This window comes from Ylistrum balloti, unplaced genomic scaffold (assembly GCF_031769215.1).
Source record: "Ylistrum balloti isolate Yb309-2 unplaced genomic scaffold, AGI_CSIRO_Ybal_v1 Utg371040, whole genome shotgun sequence".
NCBI lineage: Eukaryota > Metazoa > Mollusca > Bivalvia > Pectinida > Pectinidae > Ylistrum > Ylistrum balloti.
The window spans coordinates 491290-515881 of NW_026782576.1; the positions used below are offsets into that span (position 1 = coordinate 491290).

The 24592-nt window shown below is 34.0% G+C and overlaps 1 protein-coding gene across 1 annotated transcript in view; it reads left to right on the forward strand.

Moving 5' to 3' along the window:
* The window catches only part of LOC132560262 (arf-GAP with Rho-GAP domain, ANK repeat and PH domain-containing protein 1-like), a 96771-nt gene that overhangs the window by 23642 nt on the left and 48537 nt on the right, over window positions 1–24592 (forward strand). The window contains exons 4-18 of the mRNA XM_060224924.1: window positions 1805–1848; window positions 4679–4757; window positions 6726–6788; window positions 7384–7459; window positions 7610–7659; window positions 9326–9376; window positions 9721–9804; window positions 10555–10664; window positions 11771–11855; window positions 12181–12241; window positions 13434–13487; window positions 15603–15688; window positions 15975–16157; window positions 16470–16538; window positions 17734–17770. Coding sequence (XP_060080907.1) covers window positions 1805–1848; window positions 4679–4757; window positions 6726–6788; window positions 7384–7459; window positions 7610–7659; window positions 9326–9376; window positions 9721–9804; window positions 10555–10664; window positions 11771–11855; window positions 12181–12241; window positions 13434–13487; window positions 15603–15688; window positions 15975–16157; window positions 16470–16538; window positions 17734–17770 — 1132 coding nt within the window. The remainder of the gene's footprint in view (window positions 1–1804; window positions 1849–4678; window positions 4758–6725; window positions 6789–7383; window positions 7460–7609; window positions 7660–9325; window positions 9377–9720; window positions 9805–10554; window positions 10665–11770; window positions 11856–12180; window positions 12242–13433; window positions 13488–15602; window positions 15689–15974; window positions 16158–16469; window positions 16539–17733; window positions 17771–24592) is intronic.

Below are 24592 nucleotides of genomic sequence, written 5' to 3' on the forward strand. Positions count from 1 at the left end.
GAAAACATTCAAATCTCCTTATTTTGGACAGTTAGACTTTGATTTGCAATGTATTGCCTTTATTGCAAAGGCTCTAGATGTATATAAATGTACTTTTCAGAAGTTTTTACAGTGTTCACACGGAAAGTCACAAATGTTGACAAATAAGTGACAATTTGGATTTTTTAAAAAGTTGTCAGAAAAGAACATTTCAAAATTTATTCCATTGTAAGAAAAGTTTTTATAATATATATTAATCTGACAAGAAAAATCTCCAGTTGGAGAATTTCTGAAGAATCAACATCCAGTTAAGTCCATACATGTGTTGAGGTTCATCTTTTAGGCTCTTGTGATATACAGAGGTCTCTTAAAAAGTAGGAATCAAAAAAGAGCCCCAAACCTGAAACCAGGTAGACCAATAGTAGAATATATATTGGCCTACCTGGCTTCAGGAGTCGGTGATCTACATAGATTAGTCATACACACCATTTATTCTTCTTACACCATATACATGTATATCATTCCTGGCCTTACAGGTAGAAAGCTAGTTCTGGTCTGGTGTAGGATGGCTTGATGTCAGTCATACTGTAGCATTTCACTTAGCAAAATGTAGTGATTTGATTGGTGAAAAATGAACAAAAATGTATTCAGAGTTCTTGGCAAATAATCAGTTGTGTCACTTGTCACTTGATTTAACGGTCTTTATATGATATTTTATCGTGCCATCATGTTGTACTGTGATGTCTCCATCGATGCCAATGGAAGCATATATACATACATTGTATACTTGGGTTGTTTTTGGAAACTAACCATGTCAAACAACTTGGAACTTAATTTTATTCCAATAAGTAATCATGCATGAAATGAATGATTCATAAAAGGAAAGTGAAGAAAGCTTTACTTTTTGTAAATGTAAAAATAAATCATTAATTTTGCTTTCAAAAATATATATTTGTCAATTTTAATATCTTTAAGTTCAAATTTTGTCATAAAAAACTCAAAATGTTTATACCCATCACAATATTAATTCCGACATCCCAGTTTTAAAGATGCATACTATATGATACTTTATCCATATTCTGTCTTGTGTCCATTCTTCTGGTTTCTTTTTAACAACGATTTGAAGTTGTGCAGTTTCTACTCTTGGTACAATACCTGACTTTGATGAACCACATGAATTGAAAGCTCAGAATGATTTACATATATTTTTCTCTTTCATAGCTGTTATCCTTTTGTCAATTTTTGACTGATGAATTCTTGGTTATCAAAAATATAAAAAATTAAATAAGCTGAGGAAGGAATGCTTTGACTGTTGTTCTACATGGAAAAGACTAACAATGATATTATAGTGCTTTAATGTGTAAAGCATGGAATGTTATCATGCTGCTATCAATATTCCTTAATATTCTGTCCTATTAACATATTACATTAACTTATAGTAAATGACCTTTGTAGTGTCATTATGTTGGATGTTTTAAAATTGCTTTGTACTGAAGGACATGTCACAATCTAATGTGAGGATGCAGTGTCCATCAACCATACTGAATATACATTATATGTATTTCTTTTGAGTACAATATGACTGTCATTGATTTTTATAGAATTTTAGGGTAATTTTTATCTCTCATATTTTGAGAATCATTATTATAACAGTGTCGTACAGCAGACAAATTAAAGAAACCACATCATATTACAGGTATTATTGAGTGGAAATAATTATTTAATAAATAAGAGTAAAAAATCAACATTTCCTTGTTCCAATGAAAATTTCAAACCATTGATAATGAAAAGTTAGACTGAAGTTTAAATCAAATCTTTGTTCCAGCAAAACAAAGGTGAACGGGCAGGTTACCTGTACAAGCAGGGAGGGTGAGTTACATACTTATTTTTCAGCTAGTTCATTACATCTTTGTTATCTTCCTAAAGTCAGTGTAATTACATTTTTAAGATGTATCAACTATATAAGAGATATTCAATACAGGAAGTGTTAAGGCCTTTTATCATTATCATCTTGATTACATCAGTATCATTATATTCGTTAAACAGGGTGGTATTTAATTTCGGATCAAATAACTTTTTCCTGCGAACAGTTTACCATTCCACAATATGAACATTTAATCAGGAAGACAGTTCTGTTCCCTATGTCAGATGTTAGACAGTTCTGTTCCCTGTGTCAGATGTTAGACAGTTCTGTTCCCTGTGTCAGTGGTTAGACAGTTCTGTTCCCTGTGTCAGATGTTAGACAGTTCTGTTCCCTGTTTCAGTGGTTAGACAGTTCTGTTCCTTGTGTCAGTGGTTAGACAGTTCTGTTCCCTGTGTCAGTGGTTAGACAGTTCTGTTCCCTGTGTCAGTGGTTAGACAGTTCTGTTCCTTGTGTCAGTGGTTAGACAGTTCTGTTCCCTGTGTCAGTGGTTAGACAGTTCTCTTCCCTGTGTCAGTGGTTAGACAGTTCTCTTCCCTATGTCAGAGGTTAGACAGTTCTGTTCCTTGTGTCAGTGGTTAGACAGTTCTGTTCCCTGTGTCAGTGGTTAGACAGTTCTGTTCCCTGTGTCAGGTGTTAGACAGTTCTATTCCCTGTGTCAGTGGTTAGACAGTTCTGTTCCCTGTGTCAGTGGTTAGACAGTTCTGTTCCCTGTGTCAGTGGTTAGACAGTTCTGTTCCCTGTGTCAGTGGTTAGACAGTTCTGTTCCCTGTGTCAGTGGTTAGACAGTTCTGTTCCCTGTGTCAGTGGTTAGACAGTTCTCTTCACTGTGTCAGTGGTTAGACAGTTCTGTTCCCTGTGTCAGTGGTTAGACAGTTCTGTTCCCTGTGTCAGTGGTTAGACAGTTCTGTTCCCTGTATCAGTGGTTAGACAGTTCTGTTCCCTGTGTCAGTGGTTAGACAGTTCTGTTCCCTGTGTCAGTGGTTAGACAGTTCTGTTCCCTGTGTCAGAGGTTAGACAGTTCTGTTCCCTGTGTCAGTGGTTAGACTGTTCTGTTCCCTGTGTCAGTGGTTAGACAATTCTCTTCACTGTTTCAGTGGTTAGACAGTTCTCTTCACTGTGTCAGTGGTTAGACAGTTCTGTTCCCTGTGTCAGTGGTTAGACAGTTCTCTTCACTGTTTCAGTGGTTAGACAGTTCTGTTCCCTATGTCAGATGTTAGACAGTTCTCTTCCCTGTGTCAGTGGTTAGACAGTTCTATTCCCTGTGTCAGTGGTTAGACAGTTCTCTTCCCTGTGTCACAGGGTAGAGGGAAAGTTCTCTTCCCTGTGTCGTTGTTTTCTGAAAAAAAATCCTGTTGTACAACTGGACAAGGGAAAGTACAGTTTACAGTCATAGAATTTGATTTAAAACAAACTGGAAAGGAGTTGTAAGGAATAAGTTCAAGATAAACATGAAAGTTTCATGAATATAATCTTCTGACAAAGATAAATAAAACCTTCTGACAAAGATAAATAAAATCTGCTGACAAGGTTATCTTTTATAATAGGTTTTATACAGCCTATACAGTGTTACAGGTGAAGATCTGGATTTGTTTTGAATCTATTGAGCTACTTCCAGACATGTAATCTAAACTGAATGTCTCTTCTTTGTAAAATGGGGACGTACCAGCTAGGCATTTTAAGATTATATTTGTGGTAGATGAATCCCACCTGGCTGGGTTGAATAACATACCATAAAGAGGTGGAGGCCACATATCAGATATAGGTGTCACGTGATGTAAGTTATATAACCAACATTTCTCATTTAGGTAAAATAATGGTAAATCTGTATCAAAATTGCTTGAACTTTGAAGTGTAATTGGAAACTTGTCATATGACTCTTTCCATGTTTTGTCAGTCATAAAATAAAATGGGGTATTGTAGTTATCATCAAGCTGTCACATGTTGTCTTAATTGTGTCCTACTGAAAACCTTGATATCTTATATAGACCAGGAAGAGGAAGTTTAAGTCTCACAAACTGACTTCTCCAATCTAACTAGGACACTGGAAAACCATGTTAAAACCATAATTACATGTTTGAAATAATATATGGTATTTATCTGGTCATGGTTTTGGGCCAGTACCATGCTGGGATAAAAGGCTACCAAGTTTGTTTAAATAAATGACCTGGTCAAATGTTTTAAAATCTTTAAACAACTTCTTCTCAATAACCGAATGGTCCAGGATCATGATATTGGGCAAGAAGCATGCTTGGATGAAGATCTGCCAAGTTTGTTCAAATAAATGATCTTTAACTATTTTCAAGGTCACAGGGGTCAAATGTGTTAAAATCTTAATGACTTCTTCTCAATAACAAAGTGGCCCAGAGTCATGACATTGAGGCAGTTGCATGCTAGAATGAAGGGCTACCATTTGTTCAAACTTAGAAACAATAAAAACTATGCAAATATTGGTTTTGTTCTGTCTGCCCCATTGTTGGGACTGATGAACAGGTTGTAAAACTGTCCAAAGACCTGAAAACCTCAGATGACTTTTAAGGCCCATAGACCTCTTGTTATATTTGTGTATAAATTTGACACATGATCTTTAATTCTTTGGCTAGCTGATATACTGTGGCCTGTCATTGACTTGTCTTTTCCTCAAAACAATATTTTGCAACAGAATGTCAATCCTGGATAGATAATTACTGCTACAGGCGACAGAATTGATTAACCTTACAGACTCTGTGATGTAGTATTACTGATTGATCTTTGACAACAAATTGTTTTAATCAACAGACAAAAAGGCAACAAAGGTTGGAGAAAAAGATGGGTGGTATTCAATGGAAAGTCTGTACGCTACTATCCAAATGCAAAGGTAGGAATTCTTTGAATATACCTGTGTAAAAAAAACCCCAGTTTACTTTGTCTATTCCCATTCCAATAAAAGCTACAAGGCTTGAAAATCTGTTGTTCAAAAAAATCATTTTCAATAAGTATTCAAATGTGATTGCTTCGGTCATGGAAAGTAATTGTGAACTGAAACCATTGTAAACAGATAATTACTTCTTTGTTTTAACATAATAGATTTTTTGTAGTGTTAATGATATACAGCATTTTGTTGTGGACATCAGCTGTCTGTGAGTGGAGAATTGAATTTCCACGTTAAATTCTTCATGATGAAAATGAGAGGAAAAGTTAATGTTTATTAGGAAACTTCAATTACAATAAATACAGTAGTATGTATGTTTATTTTGAGTTTCATACTGAAAAATCATGTATTTTTGTTGTGTTTAAATTTGGTGGTTATATAAAAAAAAATTGTGATTTATTGTGATTTTGATGATCAATCTTTCTCATGAAATTATTGACATATAGAATGTAGCATATTAGTTTTAATCGGTTAATCATGTCATGGACAAATTAATTTATAGATTAATAGTACCTTTGAAATCAACCAAAAAATCCCCAAGGTCACCCTTAATATATACCGTATTTTTCCGAATAATAAGCTGTACCTTTTTTCCCTTGCAATTTGTTTTATATACTGGTGCGGTTTGTATATGGACAAAAAAAAAAAAAAAATTTACAGGATGAAAAAAAAAGAAAGAAGTGTACCAGCTACACCAGTATGGGAAGGTACCAGGCTTTTTTTAAAGAAGTACCTGCCCATCATGTGTTTGTAACTGAAGCAGATTGTCTAGAACTGTCACTTGCAATCGTATACAGGATGATTTGAAGATTGAAATAAATACAGCATCATTTTGAATTTAATCAATTGCACATTTTAATATGAATCACAATAACATCTTCTGGACTGTTGTTGTTACTTGGAAGCTATAGCGGAAAGTTACAATAGCCTTTTGCATCATGGGATTGATAGGTCATTGGGTTACAGGATCAAATTCTAGAATGACCACCATGTTTGTTTACGATATGAATAGCTTCATGTACCTTACAAGATGAAATGATATGGGTAAGCATGCAATCGCCTTCATTGATATTTAACAGTACAGACACCGATGGAGAGGTTGTTTTGTGAGTTGTACATCACGTCAGGCCCTATATCTGTGCGTAGACAATCTGTGAAGACAACCAAGCCTAACAAGTTCGATATTTGCTATTTTACATTTTTTGAAATACATCAGTAAATAAAGGATTATCTGTGTTTAATTCATTGCTAACTTTATTAAATCTTTCACTGATGATAAATTGCCCTCCATTTTCTGTTATATCAATGAACTTTTGTCAACGTAATGGTTTCCACTTTGTAAGAAACAGTGTGGCTTATATTCTGATGTGGCTTTTATCTGGATCAAATAAAAAGAATGGTTCAAATCGATTCTGCGGCTTACATTCCAGTGCAGCTTATAACCCAGAAAATACGGTATAGAAAATCATCCACTGATTCAATCTAAACACAGCAACTTCACTCTTTCATGGAATTTGGTCAAACTTTATGCAACCATCAAGTATGAGTTTACTTAGGACATTGTTGTGTTTCATGAGTCCAAGGTCAAGGTCAATGTTGCTTTATATAGAGAAAATGTTCAATTTAAATGCTTAGTGACTTCATTCTGTAATGGATCTTGGCCAAACTTTATAAGGTCAATTGTGGGTATACTTTGGACATTGTTCTGTTTCAGGGGCCAGATTCAAGGCCAAAGTCACCCTTGCTTTTTATAGAAAATCATTAATTGATTCAATAGTGAAACTATTTTCACTTGGTAGTGGGGGCATTTATGTTTCTCAGACATTTTCTAGTTTTATCAAAGAGGTTATGAATCAATACTATCCTTTTTGCTACATTCTGTTGATGAAAGTTATAAAATATTCTTGTTCACAGACCCAAGTTTCCAAGAGAATTGTGCCTGTAACATGCATGTTGGGTGTTACAAACCAGATAAAGGTAAGGTTACAAGAGAATTGTGCCTGTTACATGTATGGTGTAAATAAATATACTGATGACTATATATGGTGTAAATGAATATACTGATGACTATATATGGTGTAAATGAATATACTGATGACTATATATGGTGTGAATGATTATGCTGATGACTATATATGATGTGAATGATTATACTGATATCTATATATGGTGTGAATGATTATGCTGATGACTATATATGGTGTGAATAATTCTACTGATATCTATATATGGTGTGAATGATTATGCTGATGACTATACATGGTGTGAATGATTATACTGATATCTATACATGGTGTGAATGATTATGCTGATGACTATATATGGTGTGAATGATTATACAGATGACTATATATGGTGTGAATGATTATACTGATATCTATACATGGTGTGAATGATTATACAGATGACTATATATGGTGTGAATGATTATACTGATGTCTATATGGTGTGAATGATTATGCTGATGACTATATATGGTGTGAATGATTATACAGATGACTATATATGGTGTGAATGATTATACTGATGTCTATATATGGTGTGAATAATTATTTTTTGACCACCACTTCAGGCTTCTGACACAACAAAGTTTAAATTCAATGTTGAGACGAAGAATCGGACATTCCAGTTTGCTGCTGAAACATTAGGTAATTTATTTCAATTGTATGATATATTTTTGAGTAGGTCTTTGGAAATTTGAACATTTTTTTAAACCCTTCTTTACTTTTCTTTAATGTGTAGCTAAAGAGATGTAGATCATTGATATATAATCATTAAATTTTGATTTCTCTGTTTAGATGATTGTACACACTGGTGTAGCTGTTTAATGGCTGCCATCTTAGCTAAGGTAAGTCTGATTGTACCTACTAAACCTTTTCAGGCATTACCTTGAAATCATCTGCATGGGATTTATTTTCATTTAATTTATGGGTACTTAAATTCCACAAATTTATATATCTATGAAGCAATGAATGGATATATGTTGACATAGATTATAGTAGATAGGTTTTGTGAGCAAGATTTATCCACAAATTTAGTGCCAACAAAAATGTTTATTTTTGGAAAACTTGGAATTTTGAACCCCCATATGAATATGAATAGAGGTTATATGTGATCTTAGTTACGTTGTAACTGAATCAAATTTGCTCTCATAAAAAATTCATCAGTTTTAATGGAAATTAATGAGTTTGATGATGATGGTTTCTTATAAACATAGTGACATATGTAAAGTCACCAGAATGACTTGCCTGGTCAGGGAAACATCAGCTGCACTGTATAACACCATTCAACTGAGGTCATTTCATAACACCATTCAACTGAGGACATTTCGTAACACCATTCAACTGAGGACATTTCGTAACACCATTCAACTGAGGACATTTCGTAACACCATTCAACTGAGGACATTTCGTAACACCATTCAACTGAGGACATTTCGTAACACCATTTAACTGAGAACATTTCATAACACCATTTAACTGAGGACATATCATAACACCATTTAACTGAGAACATTTCGTAACACCATTTAACTGAGAACATTTCATAACACCATTTAACTGAGGACATATCATAACACCATACAATTGAGGTCATTTCGTAACACCATTCAACTGAGGACATTTCGTAACACCACTCAACCACAGTTATTTGATTACACCATTCAACCATGGTATCTGAGGTCATTTCATGATCATTATTCAGGTGAAAATTGAAAAACTAACTGTTGATAAAAATGATGTTTACAGAGATGAAAGAGAACACATACAGACAAACTTTTGTGTACAATTTATTGTAGAGAGTTTATATATTCACAGTCTCCTGAGGCCTGTCATGAGGGTGGGGACATGAACCATCCGGACAAACTTTTGTGTACAATTTATTGTAGAGAGTTTATATATTCACAGTCTCCTGAGGCCTGTCATGAGGATGATGACATGAACCATCCGGACAAACTTTTGTGTACAATTTATTGTAGAGAGTTTATATATTCACAGTCTCCTGAGGCCTGTCATGAGGATGGGGACATGAACCATCCGGACAAACTTTTGTGTACAATTTATTTGATATATATTCACAGTCTCCTGAGGCCTGTCATGAGGATGGGGACATGAACCTTACAAACTTTTGTGTACGATTTATTGTAGAGAGTTTATATATTCACAGTTCCTGAGGCCATGAGGATGGGGACATGAACCATTGGACAAAGTTTTGTGTACAATTTATTGTAGAGAGTTTATATAACAGTCTCCTGAGGCCTGTCATGAGGATGATGACAAAATCTGAACAAACTTTTGTGTACAATTTATTGTAGAGAGTTTATATATTCACAGTCTCCTGAGGCCTGTCATGAGGATGGGGACATGAACCATCCCGACAAACTTTTGTGTACAATTTATTGTAGAGAGTTTATATATTCACAGTCTCCTGAGGCCTGTCATGAGGATGGGGACATGAACCATCTGGACAAAGTTTTGTGTACAATTTATTGTAGAGAGTTTATATATTCACAGTCTCCTGAGGCCTGTCATGAGGGTGGGGACATGAACCATCCGGACAAACAGGTAAGGTCATTTGAGATTTAGATTTTCATATTCACATAATCTTTATATTAATATCTTGGTAGCAGAGCCAACACTCTAGTATAAACGTAATAAGTGCTTAATCGTTCATCCAGGGAAAGACCTTTACTAAACATTGTCCTGAAGAAACCCAATACTGAATGTGAAACAGGTAGACATATTACCTTAGAAATAACAAAGAACCTGCCTCTTACCTGGTGTAATTGATTTTTCTGTTGAGATATTCTAATATATGTGATAAAAGTTTATAATCTAATTATTTCTACCATGCTAGGAAAGTGTTTGGTTCCAATTTGTTATGTGTCCGTGATTATTTGTACTTTCAGGGGTCTATTCGTTTTGAGAGATACAGACGAAACCTGCATGTTGTGTTAAAAGGAGGACAAATGTGTTACTACAACAAACTGGAGGTAAATTACACACAACCTATGTAATCCTCACAGTCACTAAATACATACCTTGTACAACAAAATAGGTTATTTTTTACCCTGTTTTTACACCATTGTTTTATGATCAAAAGCAGTTGTTTCCTCTTTAGCTCTTAAGTATATGTTTTGCAAAACTAAAGAAAAAATTAAGATATATCCTAAGGACATAGTTCTTCATTTCATACAAGCACATGCTGCTGTAAAATTCGGTCAAAAAAGCACAGGTGTTACTTGATGCTGTCAAGCCACATTGTGCTGCAACTTTTCCTCATTATAAAAAATGTAGTGTTCATTTTTTGGGTGAAAATTCTGAAATTTAGTTTTGAAAATTGGAAAGAACTAACTTGCAATACAGTTCTTCTTTGTAAACTTTGTCATTTTATCAAATAGTTTTGGACAATGAGTCATGATTCTGGAATTCTTGCTTATGAACATTTCTAAATCTAGATATGTTTGCTTTTTTTTCCCTAAGGTGACCATTTGAAGTAATTTTCAGTGTGATTTTAGTTATGAATTTCAATATTGAAAATTTTGCATTTAATTGTGGTATAGAATTTGATTTTGAACATAAGTGTCTCTGATATACCAGGTTTGTAATTTCATATATTTATAGGTTTGTAATTTTGTATATTCATAAAAGCCCTTATGGCTGAATCTTCTTTCCTGACTGAAGTTGAAATTTACCAATTATAACTTTATAGAAATTATCTTTGTATTTATTCATATTTTCAGGACTTTAAGATAGCGTCTCCAATTCACCAGATAGAAATGAAGCTTGCAAGTGTAAAGGAGATACCAAGGACCTGCAAGCTACGACTGGCGACACATTACACACAGTTTGTGTAAGTAAAAAGGACATAACTCTATCAGCGCAGTTTTGCTGTGTAGTTCTGCAGGCTAAGTGTGAAATCTGTCTGCACAGTTCTGCAGGCTAAGTGTGAAATCTGTCGTCACAGTTCTGCAGGCTAAGTGTGAAATCTGTCGGCACAGTTCTGCAGGCTAAGTGTGAAATCTGTCGGCACAGTTCTGCAGGCTAAGTGTGAAATCTGTCGGCACAGTTCTGCAGGCTAAGTGTGAAATCTGTCGGCACAGTTCTGCAGGCTAAGTGTGAAATCTGTCAGCACAGTTCTGCAGTCTAAGTGTGAAATCTGTCGGCACAGTTCTGCAGGCTAAGTGTGAAATCTGTCGGCACAGTTCTGCAGGCTAAGTGTGAAATCTGTCGGCACAGTTCTGCAGGCTAAGTATGAAATCTGTCGGCACAGTTCTACAGGCTAAGTGTGAAATCTGTCAGCACAGTTCTGCAGTCAAAGTGTGAAATCTGTCGGCACAGTTCTGCAGTCTAAGTGTGAAATCTGTCGGCACAGTTCTGCAGGCTAAGTGTGAAATCTGTCGGCACAGTTCTGCAGGCTAAGTGTGAAATCTGTCGGCACAGTTCTGCAGTCTAAGTGTGAAATCTGTCGGCACAGTTCTGCAGTCTAAGTGTGAAATCTGTCGGCACAGTTCTGCAGGCTAAGTATGAAATCTGTCTGCACAGTTCTGCAGGCTAAGTATGAAATCTGTCTGCACAGTTCTGCAGGCTAAGTGTGAAATCTGTCGGCACAGTTTATAATGATATGATGACCTGCAACATGTTCAGATTTTTTAAGTCCTGCACCAGGAACCAGGGTGTCTATGATTTTGCATTTTGTCTATCAGTCCTTCTTATATCTTCATTTTCTACTGCACAGTACTTGTCACTGGAACTTCATACTTGGGGTATGGTTTCTCATTGGAGAGGTGGTGACCTGTTAATGTACAGATTATTTTTGTTGTCATGACAACTTGATGACCTATAACATGTTAGGTATATTCCAGTTGTCATGGCAACATCTACATGCTATATTACTTCTATTTGTTCACATCTTGAGTACTCAATAACTGCATGTTACATTGTCACATTATACTTTAGGTTGACCTTTGAGAAATATGAGGAATGTGTCATGTGGAGGATGGCGATGGAGGAATCAATAGCTGATGCTCTGGGAGATAACACCGTGAGTCATCAGGATTTGGTTTTCAGTATAAAGTACTCAGTTGTTTTGGTGATATCTCAGACTAACTCTCTTGAGAAGGAATTGATCCTTATCAGTAAGGTCAAATGTTATTTTGTACTGAAGTTTCATAAATTGTTATATGTATTGATATTATGATTATACTAGTTATTGTTTCTTTCTTGTATAGAAACATGATGATTAACAACACAGTACAGTTACTCACTTAGGGAAATGCTGATGCATATTGAAAACTGTGAGTTGATGAAAACAGATGATATTGTGTACATGTTCATTTCCTTTCATTTCTTCATATTTCATTTGAAAGATTTTGGACCAGATCAGAGAGAACCCCAGCAACCGGAAATGTGCTGACTGTGATGCCCCAGGTATATATGTGTTTGGAATGTCAGTTGCTTTAGTGTGTCTCATCTGTATGTCTTACCTGAGTAACCTGTCATTAGTATGTCTCACCATACCTGTAATATATTGTCCTTGTTTGTCTCACCTGGCCTTCTTGTATGTATGTATCAATAACACATATAGAATCTTTCATCCCCAATGTAAGTAAGACCTCAGCCTGAGGGGATAGATGATAAGCTTGGCTAGTACAAAACTTACTCTGCTACCAAACTTAATCACATTGGTACAAAGCATTTCTCATGTGATTTACAGGGTTGCTGGGGATAGGAAATCTCTGTCTCAAATTCAGGAAAGAGAAACAGGTGGTTGATAGCATCATCATCCTATCTAGCATAGCCATGTTGCAAATTGATAACATTATCAATTTTGACACACTTTTCATGGAACATTGATGATGACACTTTCAATTAATTACTGTATTTATTTTAAATATGTGAGAAATATCAAACATGGAGTTTTTCAGTAGACTCAGAAATCTAAATTCGACTATAAGAGTTTGACTAAAAGCCTCGTGCTAACCTGCCAAACTCTCATGGAACAGACCCATGTGATTATTATTACTGTAAATCACTTAGATCTCTAATATGTCTCACCTGTATGTGTCACTTGTGTATACCACTAGTATGTCTCACCTGTATGGGTCACTTTTGTGTACCACTAGTTTGTCTCACCTGTATGTGACACTTGTGTGTGCCTCTAGTTCGTCTCACCTGTATGTGACACTTGTGTGTGCCACTAGTTTGTCTCACCTGTATGTATCACTTGTGTGTAACACTTGCATGTGTCACCTGTATGTGTTACTGTGTGTAACAGTAGTATGTCTTACCTGTGTGTACCACCGGTGTGTTGTACCGGTATGTCGTGCTTGTTTTGTGAATGAAATGAAAAAGTAAGTGTTCAAGTTACAAGAGAATATCTTAGATTTTATTATGTAAAAAAGGAATTCTTTAATTGAGACAGGAAATATTTTTATTATAATAAATGGCATAATAGTGTCAGTCAAATGGAATTGATGCTATTAAACTTTGAAGTCACTATGTTCTATTTTATTATAAACCTTCAGTATATTATAAGTTTCTCTATGTTAAGGAAGATATACAAATATGGAATTAGAAATTATCATTGTTACATAGTGTTATTGATATACCTTTGTTCCAGATCCTCATTGGGCCTCCATCAATATGGGTACAGTTCTGTGTAAACAATGTGCAGGTAAACAATTAAAATGCATCTCACTGTGTAAAGAAGAAACTTAATAATCAGGGCCTGTATTCACGAAACCGTTCTCATGCTCAAGGATGAATTTTGTGCTCAAGCCTCATGTCTTGTTCAAGTTAAAAATTAATAAATAAGACTGATTTTGCCAAAGATTTAAAAAGAAATGTTGAAAGAACTTCAAGTAAAAGTTATAATAAATGTTTATATTTGACATTTTTATTATTTTATATTGTTTAGGAGAATTGTAAAAAAGTTTGCTTGAGCACAAAATCTGTGCTTGAGCATGAGAATGGTTTCATGAATACGGACCAAGGAATGTAATAATCCAGATAACTTGTGTACAGTAGAACCTCAGTAATCCAGATAACTTGTGTACAGTAGAACCTCAGTGATCCAGATAACTTGTGTACAGTAGAACCTCAGTAATCCAGATAACTTGTGTACAGTAGAACCTCAGTGATCCAGATAACTTGTGTACAGTAGAACTTCAGTAATCCAGATAACTTGTGTACAGTAGAACCTCAGTGATCCAGATAACTTGTGTACAGTAGAACCTCAGTAATCCAGATAACTTGTGTACAGTAGAACTTCAGTAATCCAGATAACTTGTGTACAGTAGAACTTCAGTAATCCAGATAACTTGTGTACAGTAGAACCTCAGTAATCCAGATAACTTGTGTACAGTAGAACTTCAGTAATCCAGATAACTTGTGTACAGTAGAAATTCAGTAATCCAGATAACTTGTGTACAGTAGAACCTCAGTAATCCAGATAACTTGTGTACAGTAGAACCTCAGTAATCCAGATAACTTGTGTACAGTAGAACCTCAGTAATCCAGATAACTTGTGTACAGTAGAAACTCAGTAATCCAGATAACTTGTGTACAGTAGAACCTCAGATAACTTGTGTACAGTAGAACCTCAGTAATCCAGATAACTTGTGTACAGTAGAACCTCAGTAATCCAGATAACTTGTGTACGGTAGAACCTCAGATAGTTTGTGTACAGTAGAACCTCAGTAATCCAGATAACTTGTGTACCGTAGAACCTCAGTAATCCAGATAACTTGTGTACAGTAGAAACTCAGTAATCCAGATAACTTGTGTACAGTAGAACCTCAGTAATCCAGATAACTTGTGTACAGTAGAACCTCAGTAATCCAGATAACATGTGTACAGTAGAAACTCAGTAATCCAGATAACTTGTGTACAGTAGATCCTCAGATAACTTGTGTACAGTAGAACCTCAGATAACTTGTGTACAGTAGAACCTCAGTAATCCAGATAACTTGTGTACAGTAGAACCTCAGTAATCCAGATAACTTGTGTACAGTAGATCCTCAGTAATCCAGATAACTTGTGTACAGTAAAAACTCAGTAATCAAGATAACTTGTGTACAGTAGAAACTCAGTAATCCAGATAACTTGTGTACAGTAGAAACTCAGTAATCCAGATAACTTGTGTACAGTAGAAACTCAGTAATCCAGATAACTTGTGTACAGTAGAACCTCAGTAATCCAGATAACTTGTGTACAGTAGAAACTCAGTAATCCAGATAACTTGTGTACAGTAGAAACTCAGTAATCAGGACTGTGATAATCCAGATTAACTTATGTACAGTAGACTGAATTTGATATACTGAAGGATTAGGTTTAATCTCACAGTATACTGATCAGATTCAATAATCTATGGACATTTTGTTGTGGTATCACTTTCATAAATATTTCCGAATAAGTCAACTCAAGTGGAAATAATTTACAAAAAAAAAAAAAAAAAAAATCAGTTTTGGTTTGTGACACTTTTTAATAACTGGAAGGTCTATGTGTGAGATAAATTGTCATGTGCATATTTAACATAAGTGTATTCTTACATCTATGTACCAAGCACCTGTTTCTTGTGAAAATATGTTTAACCCTGTGCTATTCCCCTTAGTTGAGTGTTTTGTTATTAAGTAATTTTTAATATACTTGTACATTTTGCCTATATCTACCATATCTACTATAGAAATACCGGTAACCAGGTTGTTGAATTTAACCTGATTATAAGTACTTCTTGGTTATCTTACAGTAATATCTTGTATTTTTTTAATCGATTTTTTTATTTTGCCAGGTATCCATCGAAAGTTTGATCTTAATGTGTCTAAAGTACGGTCACTACGGATGGACACATCAGTGTGGTCGCCAAGTCTCATTGAGGTCAGTTATTTTGATTTGTTTATTATCCAGCTAGATCATATACAGCTGATTTAAGAACCTAAAAAGTAACAAGAAACTAGTTTTATATACACACTTCCAAACATATAGTATACCATTCTATAAATATTCAGAGATCTCAAAATTTCATGCTTGATTGGTTTTCACACTAAAGTTTCCATAATAATGTAAACCTGTAAAATCTGTAAAACACGATGGAATAATCTGTTGTGGATGAATACACAATGTAGATAGTCATTTTGTAACCAGTTAAATATATCCTTTGCAGATGATGAAACAGATAGGTAATGATAATGCTAATATGTTCTGGGAAAAACATCTCCGGTCTAAGAGTGCCTTCAACCAGGATATGGAACCAGCACAGCGTAGGCAACATCTAGAGAAAAAGTATGAAGAAAGGAAATACATTGATAAACACCCACTCAGTGACAACAAACTCTCCCTTAGTGAGGTTAGTACTGGTCATTTTATTTTTTCTTAGGTCCATTTAATCAATCTCCAGGAGTTTTAGACAGAAATTCTAAAAGTTAGTCATATTTATTTACTGGTGTTAAAGTAAAAAAAAAAAAAAATCCTCAAAACCGATTTTGAAAATAAGCAGAAAAGAAAAAAAAATGGTATGTTGTAACTTTATATTAGCATAGCATTGTAACTCCAAGGCAAGGTAATTGAAATGATATCAACTGTTAAATCATGTGGAAAAGGGAAATAATTCCCTATTTTTATAAAACAAAGATATATGTTAGGACTGGTATGTTGACAGGAACTGTTAAAAGCTGCCTCCACTGCTGATATTCTCCTCACTATGATGCTGATATTCTCTGGTGCTGATGTAAGTAGAAAGTATTACCCAATAATTTTAAGCTTGTGATTTGTGATTTATTGCTGAAGAAAATCAGACTGCATGACATGGAAGTTTACATGGAAGGTGTGACTCCCTATTTATTTCATTAATCTGAGTCAACTTGTTTTGGAAATCAATTCAAACAAGTTTTCAAACTAACAAGAATTGAATAAATGTCAACTTTTTCTACTACAATTTATCTTAACATCATGAAGCAATCGACATCACTGTTTTTCTCCATTCATAAATTTCATATTGATTTGTACTTTTAATCTTTTGGCATTGATTGACATTAATCATTAGTGAGTTTGTTGAGTTAGGAAATTGTGGTAGATAGTACTAATGAAAGATTACCTGGTTGGTATTATTTCATAGTTAAATGAGTGAAGTTTTGTACTTTTAAAGTGTGAAGCATGTTAATACCAGAATGATTGACACGACAAGTGTTGATTTTTTGTTGAGTATTATTTCCTGTTCATTGTCATATTAACCTGATACTTGCTGTTTTGTACTGTAAAAATTATTTGTAGGAAATATTTAGAGATCAAAATAGCTTGAATACTGTATTCAAAGGTTTCAGACTTTTCAAAACAGAAAACTACTCAAGATTATAATCTTTATGTCAATAATTAAAGAAATCATAATTCTGGACTCAATATAATACCTTTCTCTTTAACAGTGTATTAAGTTAGAGTTTCCTTTGATCGTTTACCATAGTATATTACATATATATCAGAACTGGTTATCAGCACCAGTTTATAGTTATCTCCCTTGAAAAAACAAATCTATCCGAATTAGCTGGTTGTTTGTTACACGGTCATATTGACCATCGGTAAACTATGAAATTCTAAATTACCTCAGATATTTTGCAGCTCTCTGAACTCTTAGAGGATGAAGATGCATTTTCTTCTTTAAGATAGCAAGCTTCCCAAAACCAGTATTGTCTAGTAACTGTAAAGCATTCAGTTTTTTAAAAACTTGGAAATTCTTGTATAATTCAATAATAATACTACTCATACAATATACATTAAAAATTGTAGGTAGTTATACTGTTCATTTGAAGATGTTGTGATTGAAACATTTGAAAATGCAGTTTTATTACACATTTTATAATAAAGGAATGTTTGTATTGTCAGTGTTTTATTGTTTGTAGTATAAGTGTTGTGTTTACCTTTGCCTGCAGGTGAAGTTTATAAAACCCGGCACTGAAGAAGAAACAGGTAGATACTTTTGATTGAATTATTATAATCTTACAACCAAAAAGTCCTGAACACATGGACTGATTTCAGTGAAACTATGTTGGAATGTTAGAGACCATATGTAGATGGTAAATGTGCATGCAGGTTTTGTTTTGCAGTAATTTTTGTACCAGTACCAATGTTAACCTTGTCACTATACACAGATGTTTGTGTATCTGATTTCACACATCAGATGTATCCAGGCCTATTGCTATCCAAATTTAATGGAGTCTTCTGATTGGTCAATATTGAGATATTTTCTGGTTATGCAGAAAAAAATTGATATACATGTATAAGGATTTTTAAGGAAATGAAAAACATCTGATGTCATTTATTTGCCTTAGTGTCCAAATAAGACCTATAAATACAGGGATCTTGTCCAGACTTTTCCTAAACTTGGGAACCAGTTTCAGCAAAACTTTTGGGATATATAGAAATATTATTGGTCACATGTAGATATGCAGGCAGTATTTTCTTTTCTTTCTTTGGAACGATTTTATTCAAACTTTATTGAATTGTGTAGCTTATCAAAGCCAATGATTTGATACATCATATCATTCAAGAATTATTACTATGGAAATGGATATATGATGGTACTCTTTTCCAAAATGTTGGGTCTTCTTCTTTGCCATGGTAACTAAAAGAAGACCTATGATTGGACAAAATCCAAACTTCGTCTCCTAACCTTGTGAACATATGAATTGATTTTGATAAAACTTCAAATGAATACATGTATAGGGAATCATATGTAGATGCACATGTACATCATCATATGGATAATGGGAAAAGGATATGAAAATCCGTTGATCGTTATCATCTACACTTGACGGACTTGCCTCAATATACAGGACATTATTATGATTGAATACTGTTACCATGTTTGTAAGGAAGTTGAGTAGATCACATCATTACACTGACGTATTGTACCTCAGTAAATAGTTGAATTTTATTTCCTTTACTTCAGCAGTACTACTGTATACTTTCTGTTAGGGATATTTTTATGCATTAAGCATCTCCTGTGGAATTGATCCCGTCCAGTAGGTGCACCATTCTGTAGGCAAGTAACCACAACATTTTTTGAAGTACGGGACAGATGTATGTAGATTTAAAGATACTGTAACTGTGCAATGAATGATGACATGAAATCAGAATCGAACTTTGATATTAAATCACTGTTAATCATCCCGTAAAGAATGCAAATGCTTCTGAAATTAATGTTTGATTAATTGATTTAACATTTTCAAATTAAGTCTTCCATTAATTTGTGTTTATGATTATACAATTATTCTATTTGCTGGTCAAAGAATGCTAGTTAGCTCGTTTTAATTAACATCAGGGAGTGGCACCAAAACATAAAGATACTTTCAGCTCATTGTCAGGGACTAGGTGACAAAAATAAATGCTGTTGTGTTTTCTCATACTTAAGAAATAGAAATTTCCATATTTATTGTATTCAAGATACTTGCTATACAGCAGAAATGGAAAACTTAGTTAGACGTGAATGGAAATTTACTTGCCATTTCAGTTCATTTAGATGAATGAGGCTTTGCAATTTCAGTTAATTATCAAATAGGTTCCGTCTGACTGTCCCTTTGTCATTCCGTTCGTCCTTCTGACAGTCCTGTCTGTCCCTTCATCATTCCGTTCGTCCTTCTGTCAGTCCAGATGCTGTTTTCCGCAAGATATCTTTTGAAGGACTGGTCAGATTCTTATGAAACTTGATTGGTACACTTCTTACCTTAATCCTTGCCCAAGTTTGATGAACATCAAATTCTGTGCATATTTAATGTTGCTGCTGTGATCTGATTGGCTAATTTTTTAATCGCTCTCGGATGCTGCTTTCTGCATGATATCTTTTGAAGGACTGGTCAGATTTTGATAAAACTTGGTTGATACAATTTTTACCTTAATCTCTTGTTCAGATTTGATTATCAGCAAATTCTATGCATATTTTATGTGACCTGATTGGCTGATATCTTGTGGCACTCTAGCTGAATGCTTTCCACGCGTTATCTTTTGATGGAACAAATGAATTATGATGAGACTTGTGTGGTAGACTTGTTACTGTAACCCATTGTTCAAGTTTGATTATCGACAAATTCTGTGCATATTCAATGAGGCTGTTGTGATCTGATGAGCTGATATCTTTTCCAGTTTTCCATGCTGCTCACTTTAAATGTGTATATTACACAAATGAACATGGGCGGGGAATTTTGATGACTATGTCCTTGTAATGATTTTGAAGTGAAAGTCATTAAGGAAAAATGGAGGTGTTAAAGAGAACTTCATTGCTTTAAATTTATTAATAACTGGCAAAAAAGTAACATTAATGACAATTTATGGACTTAATATAGACAGACCAGAGTTTTATGATAGAATTTCACATCAAAAATAATTCCAAGGGTAGAGAAAGAAAACAGGAATTATTTCGAAACAAGAGGATATCATTGGAGTATGCAGAGGAAAATGAAATACCTGGTATTCTCATATTTATAGATTTTGGAAATGCTTTCAATTCTGTTGGTTGGGATTTTATCTGTTATGTTTTATCTTTTTTTTTTAATTTTTGGGGTTGATATATGCAAGTGGATCAAAACTTTACAGCCAGTGCACTCTCCTCTATAAATCAACGTGGTAATCTCTCAACTGTTTTCCCAATTAAGAGAGGCAATCCTCAAGGAAACCCTATTGCTCCTTACATTTTCATACTATGTGTTGAAATACTTGCTACTAGAATAAGAATAAATAATATATTAATGGTATAAATATAGATCATGATCCAATTTCATTATCACAATATGCAGATGATACCTCAATTATCATAGACAATAAAAAATATCTTTACAGGAATCATTCCATGAATTAAATAACTTTACAAAATGTTCTAGTCTAAAAGGAAATGAAGGCAAAACACAAAACAAGGTAGTGAAAAATATAGTAATGACATATGTTTTGCAGAGTGGAATTCACATTGGGGTTTTATTAAATTTGAAGTATTAGGTGTTGTGTTTGATGTGGACCCACACCAAATTTCCAGACTTAAGTATGATAAAAAAAATTGTAAAGTTTAAATCATTAATTAAGATTTTGACCAGAAGGATTCTTATACCTCTTGGAAGAATATATATCAATAAGTCCTTTTTCAAAACTCATTTCAACCATCTTTTCATATCCTTGCCAAATTCAGATGACTCTTTCCTTAAAAAAAAACTAAATACAGAAAAATATTGTGTAATCATGTGATTTTTTGCACTGCTGTAAACATTTAAAAAATAAGAGAGAAAAAATGAAAGTTTTTGGTGAAAAAGGTGAAAAATCGCCAACTACAAACACTTAAGAGCTCAACATGAATATTTGAAATATTTCCTTTTTATTGGAATTAATGTGAGTATGGTTTTCTTGGCACATTTTGTGTCAGCTTGCACACCACACACTTCTCTGTTCATTTAATGAATTGATTCAAATTGAATTTATATATTAATTTTCAAGTTTTAATTAAACATATAAAAAAGTTACAGGTAACATATAGACCAGTCACAGGTAACATAAAGTACAGTTACAGGTAACATATATAGTTACAGGTAACATATAGACCAGTCTCAGGTAACATAAAGTACAGTTACAGGTAACATAAAGTACAGTTACAGGTAACATATAGACCAGTCACAGGTAACATAAAGTACAGTTACAGGTAACATATAGACCAGTCAAAGGTAACATAAAGTACAGTTACAGGTAACATATAGAACAGTTACAGGTAACATATAGAACAGTTACAGGTAACATACAGACCAGTCAAAGGTAACATAAAGTACAGTTACAGGTAACATATTATATAGTTGCAGGTAACATAGAACAGTCACAGGTAACATATAGAACAGTAACAAGTAACATATAGAACAGTTACAGGTAACATATAGACCAGTCACAGGTAACATAAAGTACAGTCACAGGTAACATATAGACCAGTCACAGGTAACATAAAGTACAGTTACAGATAACATATAGAACAGTAACAAGTAACATATAGAACAGTTACAGGTAACATATAGAACAGTTACAGGTAATATATAGAACAGTTACAGGTAATATATAAAAAAAGTTACAGGTAATATATAGAACAGTTACAGGTAATATATAGAACAGTTACAGGTAATATATAAAAAAAGTTACAGGTAGCATATAGTACAGTTGCAGGTTACATATAGAGCAGTTACAAGTAACAGATAGAACAGTTACAGGTAATATATAGAACAGTTACAGGTAATATATAGAACAGTTACAGGTAACATATAGAACTGTTACAGGTAATATATAGAACAGTTACAGGTAACATATAGACCAGTCTCAGGTAACATAAAGTACAGTTACAGGTAACATAAAGTACAGTTACAGGTAACATATAGACCAGTCACAGGTAACATAAAGTACAGTTACAGGTAACATAAAGTACAGTTACAGGTAACATAAAGTACAGTTACAGGTAACATATAGAACAGTTACAGGTAACATATAGAACAGTTACAGGTAACATACAGACCAGTCAAAGGTAACATAAAGTACAGTTACAGGTAACATATTATATAGTTGCAGGTAACATAGAACAGTCACAGGTAACATATAGAACAGTAACAAGTAACATATAGAACAGTTACAGGTAACATATAGACCAGTCACAGGTAACATAAAGTACAGTCACAGGTAACATATAGACCAGTCACAGGTAACATAAAGTACAGTTACAGATAACATATAGAACAGTAACAAGTAACATATAGAACAGTTACAGGTAACATATAGAACAGTTACAGGTAATATATAGAACAGTTACAGGTAATATATAAAAAAAGTTACAGGTAATATATAGAACAGTTACAGGTAATATATAGAACAGTTACAGGTAATATATAAAAAAAGTTACAGGTAGCATATAGTACAGTTGCAGGTTACATATAGAGCAGTTACAAGTAACAGATAGAACAGTTACAGGTAATATATAGAACAGTTACAGGTAACATATAGAACTGTTACAGGTAATATATAGAACAGTTACAGGTAACATATAGAACTGTTACAGGTAATATATAGAACTGTTACACGTAATACAGTATATAGAACAGTTACAGGTAAAATTCTCAGTTACAGTACAAAAAGAACAATGGACAATTGCATTCATGTTTTAAATTAACATATAGCAGTTTTGTTTACCTATCTGTATTAAGAGGTACTTTATTGTCTAGCTATCTATAGAAATGACTTTTTTTCTACCTGTAGAGATAGAATTTGGGGAATTTTTATTATAGGATTTACTCACTTACAATTTATTACAGTTTTGTTTGTTTAAGTTATGATTCAGGTAATGATGTCATTATCTTCAGTACCTGGTCACAGTATGGCTTTGTGTTTTGTGAGATATTGTGCACTGTCATGTCCTAACATTTGTCTGGACACTTGTCTAACCACAGTTATGGCCCCTTGTTATCTCTTTGTGTCACTGATGAATCACACACAGATCAGGTTTGTTATAATTGCCTGGAATTTCTTTAATTATATCTGTGATTCTGCAATAGTCATGTCATGGATGAGTAAATCCGAGATCGTTAATGATTCTATATTCTCTATTTTCATTTTTTTCACGATAGTTTTATTTTAAGTCCAATGTTTTTTTCATATCTATGTGAGATTTCCTTCTGCATTTTAATGTTTATTAAAACTAATTTAATTATACATACATATTATAGAATATTTTATTATTTGGGAGTGAGATGTGTGCTGATAAAATTGAAATTTAATGAAACAAAATTTTATCGGAATAAGATAAAACAAAATAAATTACTTGAACCAAATGAAGATCAGATGATACTGGTAGTCACCCTGTACTTAGGAAACGTAGTCAGTATCCTGTTAATTTCTTAAGAGTTACCTGTCATTACAGGTGGAATTTCAGGGTAGATCTTATTTTCAAGTAACATATAATTTATGAGTCTGACGGGCAAACATAACAATGGAATATATTACCCATATTTATTATTTTAGAGATTTTTATTTCCATAGTAAAATATTCAGTCATTCTTCATATGACATAAAGATCACCTTAGATTGACAGATCTGAACTCAATAGAATTCTCAGTTTCTGACTCAGTGGTGTCGTTTGTGTCTGAATAACATTAAGACCTGAAAGATAAGTGTTTTATAAGACAGGACAGAGAGACAGAAGGTAAGGACTGGAATAAAGCAATTCTTTTAATATATATGTAAGGGTTGGAATGATGTCTTTTTTGTGCTGTCACATGCTTACCATGTAGATACTGAAATGGGGTAGAATTCCTCAATCAGTTGTGAGCGATGATGTCTCTGTCTGCTTGGAGAGACCTTGTGACATCTCTGTGAGGTTTTTGCGGTTTGATAGCAGTCAATTAAGTCCTCCCTGCCTGTTTGGGTTGAGAGTTTACTGCATTTTAATGTTGTTTTGGGCCTAGTCATGTACCCCTGAGTGCATATTTACCCAAAATAACCGACCTGACAGGTGTCATAATTATACACTGGTGGTCGACATCCCATCCATGGCAGAAGCCTTGCTTATTGTTCTAGGTATCCGTCACAGTTCAAGGCTACCCACTATGGAGTTCACTTTCACCTACGTTGTTGTGTTTATCATTATATTGTCCTTACCATTAAATTAGACTCCAATCTGTTGTATGGTCATTTAATGAAGATGATATTGTGTCCTGTTTCACTGTTATTAACCACTACCCCTCATCTGAATTGCCCTCTGTGGAGACGGGTACTGAGTTCCAGGAGACA